Here is a 14,620-nt window from a genome sequence, read left to right as displayed (position 1 = left end):
CAATCACCTTTTACTGCTGTCCTGCAAGTTAGAGTGATATCACCCCCCTCCCTTTTTCCCCCAGCAGCCAAACAAAAGAACAATGGGAAGGTAACCAGATAGCAGCTCCCTAACAAAAGATAACAGCTGCCTGGTAGATCTAAGAACAGCACTCAATAGTAAAAACCCATGTCCCACTGAGACACATTCAGTTACATTGAGAAGGAAAAACAGCAGCCTGCCAGAAAGCATTTCTCTCCTAAAGTGCAGGCACAAGTCACATGACTGGGGGCAGCTGGGAAATTGACAAAATGTCTAGCCCCATGTCAGATTTCAAAATTGAATATAAAAAAAATCTGTTTGCTCTTTTGAGAAATGAATTTCAGTGCAGAATTCTGCTGGAGTAGCACTATTAACTGATGCGTTTTGAAAAAAACATGTTTTCCGATGACAGGATCCCTTTAAAGTTCAGTAGTTTAGTAACATATATCAACCAATCATCTCTTTGCTTTTAAACATGTAACCAGTAAATGCTATACGTCACTAGCCTGGTAGACCGACAAGCTTAATGCTTTTTATTATATTACCCCTTAATGTATTAAGAGTGAATGAAATGTGTTTTCACTTTGCAACATCATGAGATTATGTATGTGTTAATTTTCTGTAATGTGATTGGCCGCTCAGTCTGAATCATTTGTGTCAGCCCTGGACAAATGTGGTTGTAAATTTATGAAGTTCGGTGATTTGTGAGCTGTGTGTTGCTGTGATTCATACACAAATCTGTGTACAAAGCTGCTATATCTGCATGACATGGCAAAAGTGTTAATATTGGGGAAAATTCATATTATTCACCTATCACAATCCCCTTTTCTAAAGCAGTTGTCCTGGAGTTACTGTACATTTGCTATTATTCACATCTTATTGTGTCAATGCTAATGAGCCGCGTATGTTGTTTTACAGGGAACCGAAGAAATAGCAGAGTGCCAAGCACTGACGGAAGAGTCTGACAGTTCATGTTGCCCACATCACAACACAGCGAGTAGTGCTGCTGAGAAGGATCTCCCCTCTGGAGCAACTCATCAAGGAGACCTAGAAAATACTGGGGGGGCAGCGATGCTTTCACTAAATGTTTTAAGTGAAATAATGGAAGAAAGCTGTGCCAAATCTGACAATGGGGTGGACCCTGTGGGTGGGGAAGTTGCAGTTTTTTCCTCTGAAAGTAAAAAAGATACAGAAGAGGAAGAGGTGGTGCCTGAGTCTATTGTAGAGGCAGAGAATCTGTCAGTTACAGGCGACCATGTAAAAGGCTCTTGCACTGAAGTACATGCTGCCGAATTACCTCTTTCCTGTGGAAATTCAAATGAGGAAACTGGAATAACATCAACTGAATTAGGCTCGGAGCAAGAAAGTGTGCTTGAAGGAGATAATACCGAACAGGAAATGATAACCGTTAAAGAGGGCACAGTAGCAAACTCTGAAATTACGGAAGCTACACACGAATTCAGCAATATCACTAACCACAACATCGTGGAGATGGGGCAAACTGTGTCAGGCTACTGTACAAGCAATGCAAACACTATGGAAATGCACAGTGGCTCAGAGAGCAGTGAACTGGAAACTGGGCCAAGGGATCCTCTGGTCAACCTGCCTGCTGACTCCATTAGTGTTGGGCACATCTGTGGGACTAATATCTGCTCCTGTTCTGTGGCTCCAGCAGAGTTGGTACCAAAGCAGAATGCAGCAATTAACAGTGAGTTGGACTGCAAGGGAACATCTGAGGACACTGGAATAAATGAAATCAGTGAATGTTGTGATGCTGATAAAAGTACTGAAAATGAAATTCCTGCTGAAACAAAGGATAGTCCTTGCAATTTGGTTCAGCCTTCAACAGAAATTGCTTTTTGTGATCCAACTGCTTCTGAACCTTTGACTTGGCAGTCAGAATCTGAACAATGCAAAAAATCTTCAGTAGTCAGAACTGAGGATGAAAAGCAGGAAAGTTCAGAGACAGAACCACTAGGGGACAGACTAACACAGCTCGCAAACTGTGATATGGACAGCCACTCTCAGGGCATAGAGAAAGCTATAAATGATATGTCTCCTTCTGACAAAGAAAAGGAAGGAAGTTTAAATTCTGACATCCCATGTAGCAATTGCCCAGAAGAAGCCCTGTCCCCTGAACTATCCAGTTGCCAAATAGAAGAAAAGAGTGCAGAAGGCGACCCTTCTATAGCTGCCTGCCCCAACACCAATTCTCAGAGCATGTCACCTCTTGGTTTGCCTGTTTCTGAGCAGCAGCTACCAACACTCATACAGCTTCATGCAGAACTCATTGTAGCTGAAATTTTGCAGGAGATTATAGAAAAGCTAGACACCACATCACTTCTTACACAGACTGCACAACAACAAACTGACTGTCTGCAAGAAGAGACTAAGCTTCCACCTGCTGGCCACTCTGCATCAGTGCAGGAGGAGGAAGATCAGTCTGTGTGTACTGGAGAGTGTAATAAAGTCTTTGACACTCCCTCTCTGCTTAGTAATTATGATTCTCTGCAAAAGCAGGAAGTATTAGCAGCAGAAGATACTCTGAATAGTAATGCAAACACTGAAATGCAGAAAACCACTCCAGCGTGCAAGCAAAGCAGAGAGCAGTTGCAGGTCAACACCGGTGTAGAAGATCAGGCAGAGCCTGAACCAAACGTGATGCTCTGCGAAACATTTAAAGATGGGGGTCAAGATGAAACATTACCTATTTCAGATGTTTTCCAGTGTGACACTGATTGGGGAAATGAACTGCCATTGCAGTGCTGTGATTGCACTGAAAGTCTTGCTGCAGAGATTGAGGAAAATACAACTCTGTGTAACACAGTAGACCTGAAGGAGTCCACAGATAAGGAATGTGTCTCAGAGTCAACAGAAGAAACTGGAGTAAAAATGACTTTTGTAAACCCATCTGATAATGTATTGGAATCTGAGACATGTCTTGCTACTTCTGAAAAAGAGGAGCCTAGGGGAGTTGATAGCAAGGAGTCATTGCCCGCTTATGATAAAGATGGGGAGGATTCTGAGCTGGTGACCATCACTAGGGTATGTCTTCACCCTATCGCTGAGGAATCATTGCTCAATGGTGACTCTGCTTCAGATACAGCATCTACAAGTAGTGAAAGTGAGGAATCCTTGCACTCAGATGATTTGGAAAAACTTCTAACTTCAGATGCAAAAGAAGTAGAAACAGCCCAGCAAATTCTGAATTCTAACTATCATACAGACATTCCTTTATCTGAGGAAGTGCACATCAATGTCTATTCATTGGAAGGTCCCAATGGAGCAGTGGATGTGGAGTGTGAGGCTTGCATCGTATCTGGGTTATTGGAGACAGAATCTGTAAATGGTTTAAGCACTGATGCACCCCAAGATAAGGAGAATTCTGTCCAGGACTCTGAAGTCACTGATTCTCTTAAAGAGGATGATTCTGGATTTGACTTGTCTATCACCATGGAGGAGACTACTTACCCCAGCATATCCGACACAGAGATTCTCCCAGGTAACATATATCACTTATGAACTCTTTAAACCCAAACAGTTGTTACTGCAATGTAAGAGCATTCATCATGTTAATCTTTGTTCAAGTATTTTCCTGTTTCATTAGGATAGTAACCTGAAACAATAGTCGGCATACAGTGGCCTGTTACCATATTCATGTTTCTGCAAGCATGGAATCTATTTTTGGTTTGAGAATCAATTTGTTTCAGAATGCTAACAATGCATTGTTCTGGAGTTTTCCATAATAATGGCTTAAATATAATTGCATATACATGAAGAATTGAATCCAGTCAGGTGTGGGATTCACTGGGAATATGTTTGTAGAATTCATAGTATGCCTTTTAGTTAAAGGTGTAGTTCACCTTAAAGGAACAGGAACACCAAAAAATGGAAGACTTTTAGGGTAGTGGCAGACGGGGTGTAGGTGACTAATCTCCCTGAAATGCCTTCCTGCCAGCAAGAGTGCGAATCGCTGGTGGGACGGTATACGTATCTCTTCGGAATTCCGAAGTCGCCTGAAGTTCCTCGTGAGGCAACTTTGGAAAAACGAAGCACTTCGTATGCCATCCTGCCGGTGATTCACATTCTTGCCGGAAGGAAGGCATTTAGGGGAGATTAGTCACCCGCAGTAGAGAAGATTTGTCGATAGGCGGCTAATCTCCCTGTCTGCCACCACCCTTAAAATAATTAAACTATAATGTACTGTTGTGCTGCACTGGATAAACTGGTGTGTTTACTTCAGAAACTCTACTATAGTTTATATAAACACTGAGGAGCCATTCAAAGCTGAAAAAGGTGAAAAGGCACAGGATACACAGCAGGTAACAGATAAACTCTGTACTATACAATGGGATTCTACAGAACTTATCTGTTATCTGCTGTGCTTAAATGGCTGCCCCCATGGCTACACAGCAGATTGTTTATATAAACTATAGTAGTGTCTCTGAAGCAAACACACTAGTTCTACCAGTGCAGGGCAACAGTACATTATATTGTGATTCCTTTAAAACACTTTCATTTTTTCTGTTACTGTTGCTTTAAAGTTATCTTTTAGTATAGTGCAGTTAAGGGTCCGGCAACAAATCTCCTCTTCTGCGGGGTGCAGTTAAGGGCCCGGCGACAAATCCCCTCTTCTTCAAGGGGACTAATCTCCCCAAACTGCCTCCTGTCGACTAGAATGTAAATTGCCAGCGGGATGGCACCCGGAGCACTTCATTTTCTGAAGTTTCTGGCAACTTTGGACGACTTCGGAAAACTAAGCGCTCCTAGTGCCACCCAGCCAGCGCTTTACATTCTAGCCAACAGGAGACCGTTCAGGGAGATTAGTCGCCCCAAAGAAGAGGAGCGAAGAAGCCGGGCGACGAATCTGAGCGTGTGCCCTGACCCTTAGGCTAAAGTTACGCATGTGTCTTCATTGTATACAGTGTGTATTTTGGCCTAAAAATATGCAAGTGTGTATTTTATGACTAACAACTGACAGAGAAGATGTGATATAAGCCTTAAACAACTGGTTGGGAGGCTTTCCTATGGAAAAGTTGCTTATAATAGGTCCATCTTTAACACATTAAAAGTTAATGTAAGTGTTTGACTTGTAACCCTACATTCCCTGTGAATAATAACTCTCAGCAGTAGTTGTAGAAGCACCTATGCTTTTGATCTGTTTGCTGCAGGAAGTTGCAGTCACCTGTGGCAAACAACGGGAAGTAAAAACGAAAAAAAAAAAAGTAGACTTCCCCTGAGAAAATATTATGTACCTGTCGTGACACATTTTCTTAATGAAAAACATAGCATATAATCATTATATATTTTTTCTATATACACCAATTTAAAACACTGATCTGTTTATCAGGTAATGGGATGAGGTTTCAGAGCTTTATAAAGAGTTGGCTGAAAGCTGACACCATGAAGAAATAATTGTCACTATAGGTGCTATTTAGCCTCGGCTTGGCTGGTCTGACCACTGTTTGAAGGCCGAAATACAATAATGCACCTGCTGCTCACTGTGTACAGCAATCACTACACATTGCTTGAAACAGGTCAGTTTTAAAGGGGACAGAACAAGCAGAAAAGCACAACATCTGCACATGAATGTTTGTTATTTATGGTCAACACAGATTTCTGCTATATAAAAAAAAGTAGAAAAACAGGTGTGCCAGATTCACTAGCCCCATGCTGAATGCGTCTATCTATGTACAATTCTATTTCTATAGAGCTGCTAGCATATGCAACTCTGTACAATTTTACAATTTGGACAGAAAGTACAAGCAATATAAATAGTAATAAATGAAATGTTTAGAGATTAAGAGCCACATTTATCAAAGGTCGAATTTTTTAAAAACTCCCATAAATTTAAAATTCAACCAATCGAAATTTATTAATAAAATCAAATTTTTAAATCTGGGATGAATTGAATCAACCCAAAAATTCGGAAACAAATTGAGTTTTTTTTTCAGTTCCAAAGGGGTTTGAGGGGCACACACCTGGTTGATTTCCTCAATTGCTTCGGTGCACCTCCCGTAGTGTCCTTCCACACTGAGCCACAGGAATCAGAGAAGAGAAGGGCAGCACTCCAGGATAAAGTAAAAATTGCCTTTATTTACATACAGCAGGGCAGCATAGCAACGTTTCGAGCCTCGCACGGCTCTTTGTCAAGCTGAGTCAAATTGAGTTTTTTTTCACCCAAAAAAACGTGAAGAAAATCAGGAAGGCTGCAAACAACTCCAAATTGATCCCTGGACCTCACTCCCATTGGCTTAAACAGCAATTTGGCAGGTTTTTAGGAGGCGAATAGTCAAGATTACAGTCAAATTATTAAACTTCAGAGTTCAACATCACTTGCTGACTGTTGTGCATTACAGTACATATAGACTAGGTAGTTGACCTCCATGTTATCAAATATACTAAAAATAGAAAATATATTGAAACTGAAGTTTATTACTACTTTAGAGATTTACTTTCCTTTTAAATATGTTTTACTCCACATGACTTTTCCTCCTCATTTGAGAACAGATTGTGTGTCTCTCTTCACACTTTGATCATCAACTTGATGGACTTTGTCTTTTTTCAACCCGATTAAAATTAGTAACCCCTCATTTGTTCGCTTGTCTCTGAAATTTCTGCAACTTTCAGAATCTACTCTGCCCTCCAAAACTTTCAATGCTTTAACATCGTAAAAAGACGTCTATTGGATACACCCCCACAAATTAGCATACCATTAAAAATTATCATCAGTTTGTTAAAAAAGTTTTATTTTATTCCCCATCCCTTTCAACTGTTAGCTCTAATTTTACTGTTTCGTTCTGTATTGGTCTAGTACTGTTTGCTATTTTTGTACAGTGCTGCATATCTCGCATAAATAAGGATGTTAGAATCAACAAAGACATTCAAAAACCACTTTAAGTACATTTTCATTTTCGCTATGGTTCCCCTGTAAGTGAGAGCACTCTGAAGTTAGCTACCACTGGACTGTCACCCTTGTGGCAAATAAGAGAAACACTTTGATAGATGTATGGACCCAGTGGGTGTAATGAATACTTCTGCATAAGGTTACTTATAAGTCTGTAGGAAAAACAAGCCCAGGGTGAAGGTCTATCCCAGATTCCAGCCTTGATAAAGCAAACTTTGAAAAATGTGCCAACAGGGTGATGTCTTTGTCCTTTCCCAGGGGAAACTGACAGTTTAGAAGTTGTTGAGAACCAACACTGCTGATCGATCTGTCCTCTTTGTATGGGGGAGCACATTATGTGGGGGCATTGTGTTAATTATATCTCTTGTATAAGGGCATGTACATTATGTTCTACATGAAGATCCATCGATCAAACAAAGTTCTGCACAATGTTTATGCTGAGAGAATCAAAGAGAACCATTTAGTTCCCAGAGCATTCTTATGAACTACTCTGCAGATTCTTTTCATGGCCTCTGGTATGTAATGTTCCATTGCCAGCATGTATTGGGCAGATGCAAGTCACAGCAAAGGCAACTTACTAATTGAACAGGTTACGGGACTTGTCTAATGAAAGGCTCTTTTTTTTAAATTTAGAGTTGTAACTTGCTACAGGCCAGGGTGAGGCTCATCTTTGGAAAGGTTACAGTATTTCAGGTTCTCCGCAGCTCTGCTAAAGATGCTTTCAGTTACAACCGTTGCAGCATAAACTAACTAAATATTCACTTCAAAGCTAGAGCTTCAAAAAAACAATTTAAATGGCATTTCCAATTGTATGTTTGCTAATTTTATTGACAAAACTATTGACAAAAGTTAAAAAATTTTTTCAACGTGAGCTCAATAAATTGGTCTTGTGCTGAATATGGAAAATTACTTCAGATTTGGCTTATGTAAATTTTAAGACCAAACTGTACATAAATGCCAAGCTAAAGGAATACTGCAGGACAATGCTCCGTGAAATGAAGAAATGACAACCCAAACTTCCCTTAGACTGAATCTGCGTTCGGTCTATTCATGCAATGAGCCCCAATGCAGTGTATTTGTTGTTGTAACGATAGGAGATGAACAACATGTTCTATAACATTGTTTATAGAGAATGTAAATTGAACAGATGACACAAAGTTTGTATGTGTTATCTTTTCTGTATGTGTAATCTATGTTTCCTTTGGGCACATAGATTATTTGTTGGAGAAAGCAACCCAAAATAAAGTCTTGGATTCTCTTCTCAACATCATAGGGTTCTGACCCATAGGTTAAAGATCTCCAATTAAAAAGAATACGGGAAAAAATACAAATTTTTTAAACGAGTCATTTTTTTTTTTTTTTTTTACATAAGCCTATTTGTTGAGCTTGCATTGCAATGTTTATACATAGGTGCCTTTTTCTCTTTTCAAGTATAGAGATGCCTTTTCAAGGCATTTGACTTATAGATGCAATGAGAGTCAATGAAGGGCTAACAGAAATTGACACAGCTGACTTAATAATGATAGGTTTCAGTAGAAGCCTTGAATAAGAAAGAAAGGCTAAAATTAAGTACTCTTTATCAGAAAGGTCTATATAAATACACAAATAAACCCTCAAAGTAATGCTGCCCTGAGTCTTCTGTCAAAAGAAACACCACATTTCTGTCCCTCCATTGTGTACACATGGGCTTCTGTCTCATACTTGTTTTCAGCATAAACCTCCAGGGCTTGGGCATGCTCAGTTTGCTTCTCTCTCCCCCTCCCTGCTGTAATCTGAGCCCAGAGCTATGAGTGAGCAGAGAAAGACTCAGGCAGGAAGTGATGTCACACCAAGCTAATATGGTGACTGCTAGCCTAAACAAACAAGATAGATTGTAAAGCTGTTTACTAAGGTATGTTAAAGCATTCTGCAGAATAAATATAGCGTTATAGCTTGCACTATTGTGGCTAATCTATTGGCAATAAATTGCTTGGCTAGTTTTCCTTCTCCTTTAAAAAAAAAAAACAAAGAAATACAATTCATGATTTAATATGCTCTATCTACCTATTCCTGTAAGGCTACTGCCACATTGTGTCTGCTCAAATGCAGGAGCTCCGTGTTCCTGCACCTGGGCAGATGCAGTGGCTCCAGGTGCAGAAAAGCTGAGTGGAACGCAGGGGCTGAGTGAAATGTAGGGGCTGATTCTCAGCCTGTGTTTATCCGCTAGGGCAATAATCAGTCTGGTGTGGCACTACCCTAATCTGTTTATTGTCTTCGGCACACGTTTACTATGACAAGTCAATGGGGATGATTTTCAGACTGTAGACTAATTATGTGACGTATACTGATGACCATGCTGACACATCTATTCCAATTTGACTAATGTTCCCGCCATTTCTGTGTATTTAAAGCATTTCTGTAATCTCTGTCAGTACTTTGATAAAGGCATCTGAGGTCGAAACGTCAGTCTCCTATGTGAATAAAATTCTTAATTTTTCCTAAATCCTGAGAGTGCGGACCTTATTTGTACAATATTGAATCTTATTTTGAAAACTGCACCCAGGCAACTGTGAACCTTGTGTCGTGAGTGCCGACTCCTCCATTGACTATACACACATATATATATATATATATATATATATATATATATATATATATATATATATATATATATATATATATATATATATATATATATACACACATATATATACATATATATATAGATAGATAGATAGATAGATAGATATACTGTATATATATATATTTATATAGATATATATATAGATATATAGATATATATATAGATATATATAGATATATATATAGATATATAACGTTTCGGCCCATACTGGGTCCTTTTTCATCCTTGAAAAAGGCCCCAGTATGATAGATATATTTAGATAGATATATTTTTGCTTTGGTAATCGGTAATAGGTGACATTCCAAGGAAGTGGACCATATATTTACATGTTAGGCAAATGTGGCATTTAAAATCCAGAATATTAAAACTGCAACAGGTTGCTTGGATGAAGCATGATGCTAAGTGCTAATGGTATTGGTACTATAGCAACAAATTATAGATTAAGCTAATAATACCCTTTGTACTGTTCTTGCTAATTAAGATACGAGAACTCTAGTTTTTCTAGTACACTAGTTCAGCTATTATTCCTTGGTTAAGCGGGAGTATTTTTTTTTAGGTTTTCCTAATATAAAAATTATTTGTGTTATATATAACACAGATGGAACACGCTTTATTAGAGTTTAAGTTCACACTCCTACAGTCTTATGATTGAAATGAATGGTGTCCCTTGTTCCCCATGTGATCCAGATGAGGATCTAAACTATGAGCCATGTGTACAACTAAACTTCTATTGTATGCCATTTTACATATGTTATTGTACCAGAATGGTAGTCGTTATTGTATAAAAAAAGAGAACATATATCAAATCCTTAATGTATACATTACTGAATAAATCTTACTGTGTCTACGTTCTCATTGCAGAAGGTGTTGATGGGCAAGCAGAGGATGAGGTAGACTTTATAAAACCCTTACAGACCAGCTCCGAGGCACAAATGGTAAGTTACATTTCTTAAAACACTTACCTGTTGATTAATTCTATTAAATATGTTTATTATCTGGCCAATTGACTCCACCAGCCATTTGGGTGATTTCTGAAATTATGCTATTGTGTAAGTTTTCAATGCTTTTTTCTTACCAACAATTGTCCACCCGATTGTAAGTATATCTAGTGGGTGAATATTTTTTCCAACGCCAGGTTAAATGCTGCAGTTTGGGCCATTTATCCACATTCACACGTTATATAGCACACCATCAGAGCAAGTATCAATACTAAAGTGCGTGGTTGAAAGCAAATTATCTGTAGTCTCCAGTCCATAACCATTGAATTAGGAAATACTGTCTTTAGAAAGTGTCTGTGACACATTTATCAACCCGGTAGAAACATTTTTTCATCTTGCTGAAATAAATTCTGTCATCTCCAAAAGGGAAAATGATCTTTTCCCAGATTTGAAGGATAGAAAAGCATGGCAAAATGATTATTATAAATAGGAGGAAATGAAAAAAATAATACACGTTTTAAAATGAGAGATACAATGACATAAGTATATGGTTCAGGATTCATCCAAATCCCAGAACTTTTCAGCTTGCTGTTCAGCTGATACAAATTAACAAAAAGATTTGAAGCTGCACAGTCCTGTATTAATTAAATATTTTACTAGTGTATGTTCGTCGGGTGAGTAACAAAAGGCCTTTCTCACCCTGTAACAAGAGTGACCTGGGTGTAGAAACCCCAGGTCCAACACTTCAACTTAAAACACAATGTGAAACCACTACTGGGAAATGGGAAAAACACTCACCCGACGTCTCAAGTGGTCCAGGTGCATCGCCCCGAACCCGTAGCAAAGGGTGTGTGTGATTTCAGGTATGAAGCAGATCAGCAAGCACTCCAGAAGCCTCTTGTTGTTGGTAAAATTCAACTTTTATTTCAACACATTAAAACCAATTACATCCTGACGCGTTTCGTATCTGGACGATATAGTGATTACGTATCGTCCAGATACGAAATGCGTCAGGATGTAATTGGTTTTAATGTGTTGACATAAAAGTTACATTTTACCAACAACAAGAGGCTTCCGGAGTGCTTGCCGATCTGCTTCATACCTGCTGTTCAGCTGAACAAAATGTATTGGGTGGGAAAATGTGTTTTTTAAATTAGGAATTCACCTAATCCAGGATTCTGTGCCAGAATTTTGGAAGAGTTTGGCTTTGAATCTGAACCCTCAAAGTCAAGTCTGAACGGCATAAATCAAAAACGTTTTGCTAACTGATGATGCAAGTGTTTTATTTTTCTCAGAATTGTATACCCAAATTTGAGTTTGGCTTCAGTTTGGTATTTGACAGAATCTTTTTAGGGGATTTGGAAGAGTTTAGTTTGTTGCATTTCTGGATAAATAGATATTTTGTAAATAGTAGACTTTGGAAACAATCTAAGAAATATTCTAGTTTTCACTATTTAGAAATAGATCCCTTTTCACCAGGAACTGAACTAAGGCCTTTTTGAGACTGAGCCCAGTGATTTATACTCTGAGCTACACCTCCCTAATCTGGAAGGTATAATGAGAGTTTAATCAGCATAGGCTAGCAAATGCACTTAAGCCATCTGAAAGCTGATGCTTCCCTGAGGTCATGCTAGTGACTAATGTGATAGTGTTCCCATGAAGTTCACAATAAAGGCTCTGTTTCGCACATGACAGCCCACCATTCTACAGTGGGTTTTCCTTCATGGTTTTGCCTTGAAATTCACTTTATCCATAAAACGTATCCCTGCTCAAATGGCTTTCTTTACTTTTCTCTATTTATACTGCTAAAGTGTTGAGTCCCTGCAGCTTTCCTGTAGTTTTTTTTTTCCATGATCCCTAGAAAGTGTGCCTGGAGGATTCTGAGCTAAATTTCCTGTTACTAATATTTACAGAAAAACAAGATGTAAGTGTTGGATTCTAAAATAGCTTTTTATAAAAATAGAACAATGTAAACCCGGTTTTTGTTTTATCCACCGTTTGTATGGCATGCAGCTTTCATTAGAAGATACTTTTCACCCTAGTGTTGTGCCTAGTGCAATCTGTATGAAGGTCAAATGGTAGCAATTGTTTTGCTGGTGTTCGTACCATTTTGCCATGTAAAATATTTATGAGGATTTAATAATATAAGATTTTAGAAAAGTCTATGGATATGGCTGTCTTGTCTGAGTACTCAACGGCTGTTCTTATTGGTATGAATAAAATATATATAAATGTCACATTGGATATTAGACACTCCCATTGAGGATCTTGCATAACTAGTAGGGATTCCCCTTTCCTAATACTGCCTTAGGAAAACACCCAAACTCAAGGCAGGTGTCTTCTCATATCTAGGAACACTATTCTGGTACATATTCCGAAGAAAACATTATACATCGATTTGCTCATCTCTTTCGTAACTTTATCGGCAAAGCTTCCCGCTGAATAAAAAAAACGTTGAAATTCGAATAAAAATACCAAATTAAATTTATTAAAGGGGACCCGTCACCCAACAAAAATGATTCAAAATACTATTTTATGACATTAGTCAAGCAAAATGAACTTTAATTAAACTATATAAATTATCTGAATCTTGTTTCCTTCAGTCTGAGAATAGATAATTACAGCAAGCAGGCAGGAGCCATTTTGTTGACACTTATTAAGGCAAGCCTTGCATCATCTCAGAATCTTGTTTGTGCATTAGAATGGGGGACCTGATGTCCATCCCATGCACTGGCTACACATTTAAACGGTAAAGAGAGAGGGGGACTGTGGGGAGAGCAGTGACATCTAGGAAGTGCTGAATGGAAAGTGAAAGTAATTGTCTGCCCCGCCTCTAGAGGAGGGGCAGACAATATTTGATTGACAACTGAGATTTTTAAATGCACTTACAGCAGCTTTGAATGCTTTAATAAAAAATAGAAATTGAATTTCATGTTTAATTTGAAAAGGACTTTTATTATACAGATTTTTGTTTCTGGGTTTTTTTTGGGTGAATAGGCCGTTTTCGAATCAAAGTAACATCAAATTCGATTCAAAGTTTTTTGTAAAAAAAAAAACTTAGATTTTTCAATGTACACCAATTTACTCCAAATAGGTTCTAGGAGGTCCCCATAGGCTACAACGGCAATTCAGCTGGTTTTAGATGGCGAATGGGTGAAATGAAAATATAGAAATGATTTAATGTATTTCCAAAAGGGTTGATTCATTGAATGCAATACAAAATCACTGAGCTTCTTTCAAAGGGATATTAACACAATTGAGAAATCTCTCATTTTATTGTAGGGCTGATTAAATCAAGGGGTTGACTATTCCTGGGACGTATTAAAAATGCAACGCTTATAAGTTTTAAGCAGGCTTGTTAAAAGCATGGAGGCCTATAAATATCGTGAGTCTAAAGTTCAAAGCAGTTTCACAACACTGACCAAGGAGTTTGTACTTAAATCCCTTATGGTCTTTAAAAGATACATTCCGGAATGTAAATGGGGCAGTGTCACTGACCAGCTGTTCACCGAATAACTGAGCAAACTTGTTGGGGCGAGGAATTTCATTGTACACCTGTTTCTGTTGTTTACTACATGCCCCAGATTTTTTGTAGAAATTATGTCAACCAATTATTATGCAGGGCAAATATTGTAAAAAAAAAAAAAAAAAAAAAAAAAAAAAAAAAAAAAAAAAAAAAGGATGGACTGTTTCTGCTTGCTCTGGCTGGTACAAAAAAAGTATAATTGTTATTGGGATTGGAGGCTATGTTAAAGTGATGCTGACACATCCCTTTCAAAGACAAGAATTTTGTTAGTACATGGGGCTTTTCGGATAATGGATCTTTCTGTCATTTGTAGCTTCATACCTTAAAAAGGTTGTTTACCTTTGAGTTAACTTTTAGTATGTTGCAAAGAGTAATTTTATTATTTGTTTTTTTTTTAGCTTTTTATTCAGCAACTCTCCAGTTTGCAGTTTTAGTACTCTGGTTGCTAAGTTACCCTAGCAACCATGCATTGATTTGAATAAGAGACTGGAGTATGAATAACAATGTGTAGCCCCATTTGAAAACTGGAAAGAGTCATAACGAGTCATAATTAAAAACTATATATATATATATATATATATATATATATATATATATATATATAT

The 14,620-nt window shown here is 38.1% G+C and overlaps 1 protein-coding gene across 12 annotated transcripts in view; it reads left to right on the top strand.

Annotated features, from left to right (window-relative positions):
* Positions 1-14,620, top strand: part of akap13.L (A-kinase anchoring protein 13 L homeolog) — a 185,204-nt gene that overhangs the window by 80,394 nt on the left and 90,190 nt on the right. For 11 of the 12 annotated variants that reach the window (XM_041586857.1, XM_041586858.1, XM_018253225.2 and 8 more), the window contains 2 exons: positions 940-3,523; positions 10,413-10,486. In XM_041586857.1, the coding sequence (XP_041442791.1) occupies positions 940-3,523; positions 10,413-10,486 (2,658 nt within the window). The remainder of the gene's footprint in view (positions 1-939; positions 3,524-10,412; positions 10,487-14,620) is intronic. The other variant, XM_041586856.1, reaches the window with a different exon arrangement.

This window comes from Xenopus laevis, chromosome 3L, assembly GCF_017654675.1.
Source record: "Xenopus laevis strain J_2021 chromosome 3L, Xenopus_laevis_v10.1, whole genome shotgun sequence".
Taxonomy (NCBI): Eukaryota; Metazoa; Chordata; class Amphibia; order Anura; family Pipidae; genus Xenopus; species Xenopus laevis.
Note: the sequence above shows the minus strand (reverse complement) of the source record. Positions and strands in the feature narration are given on the sequence as shown.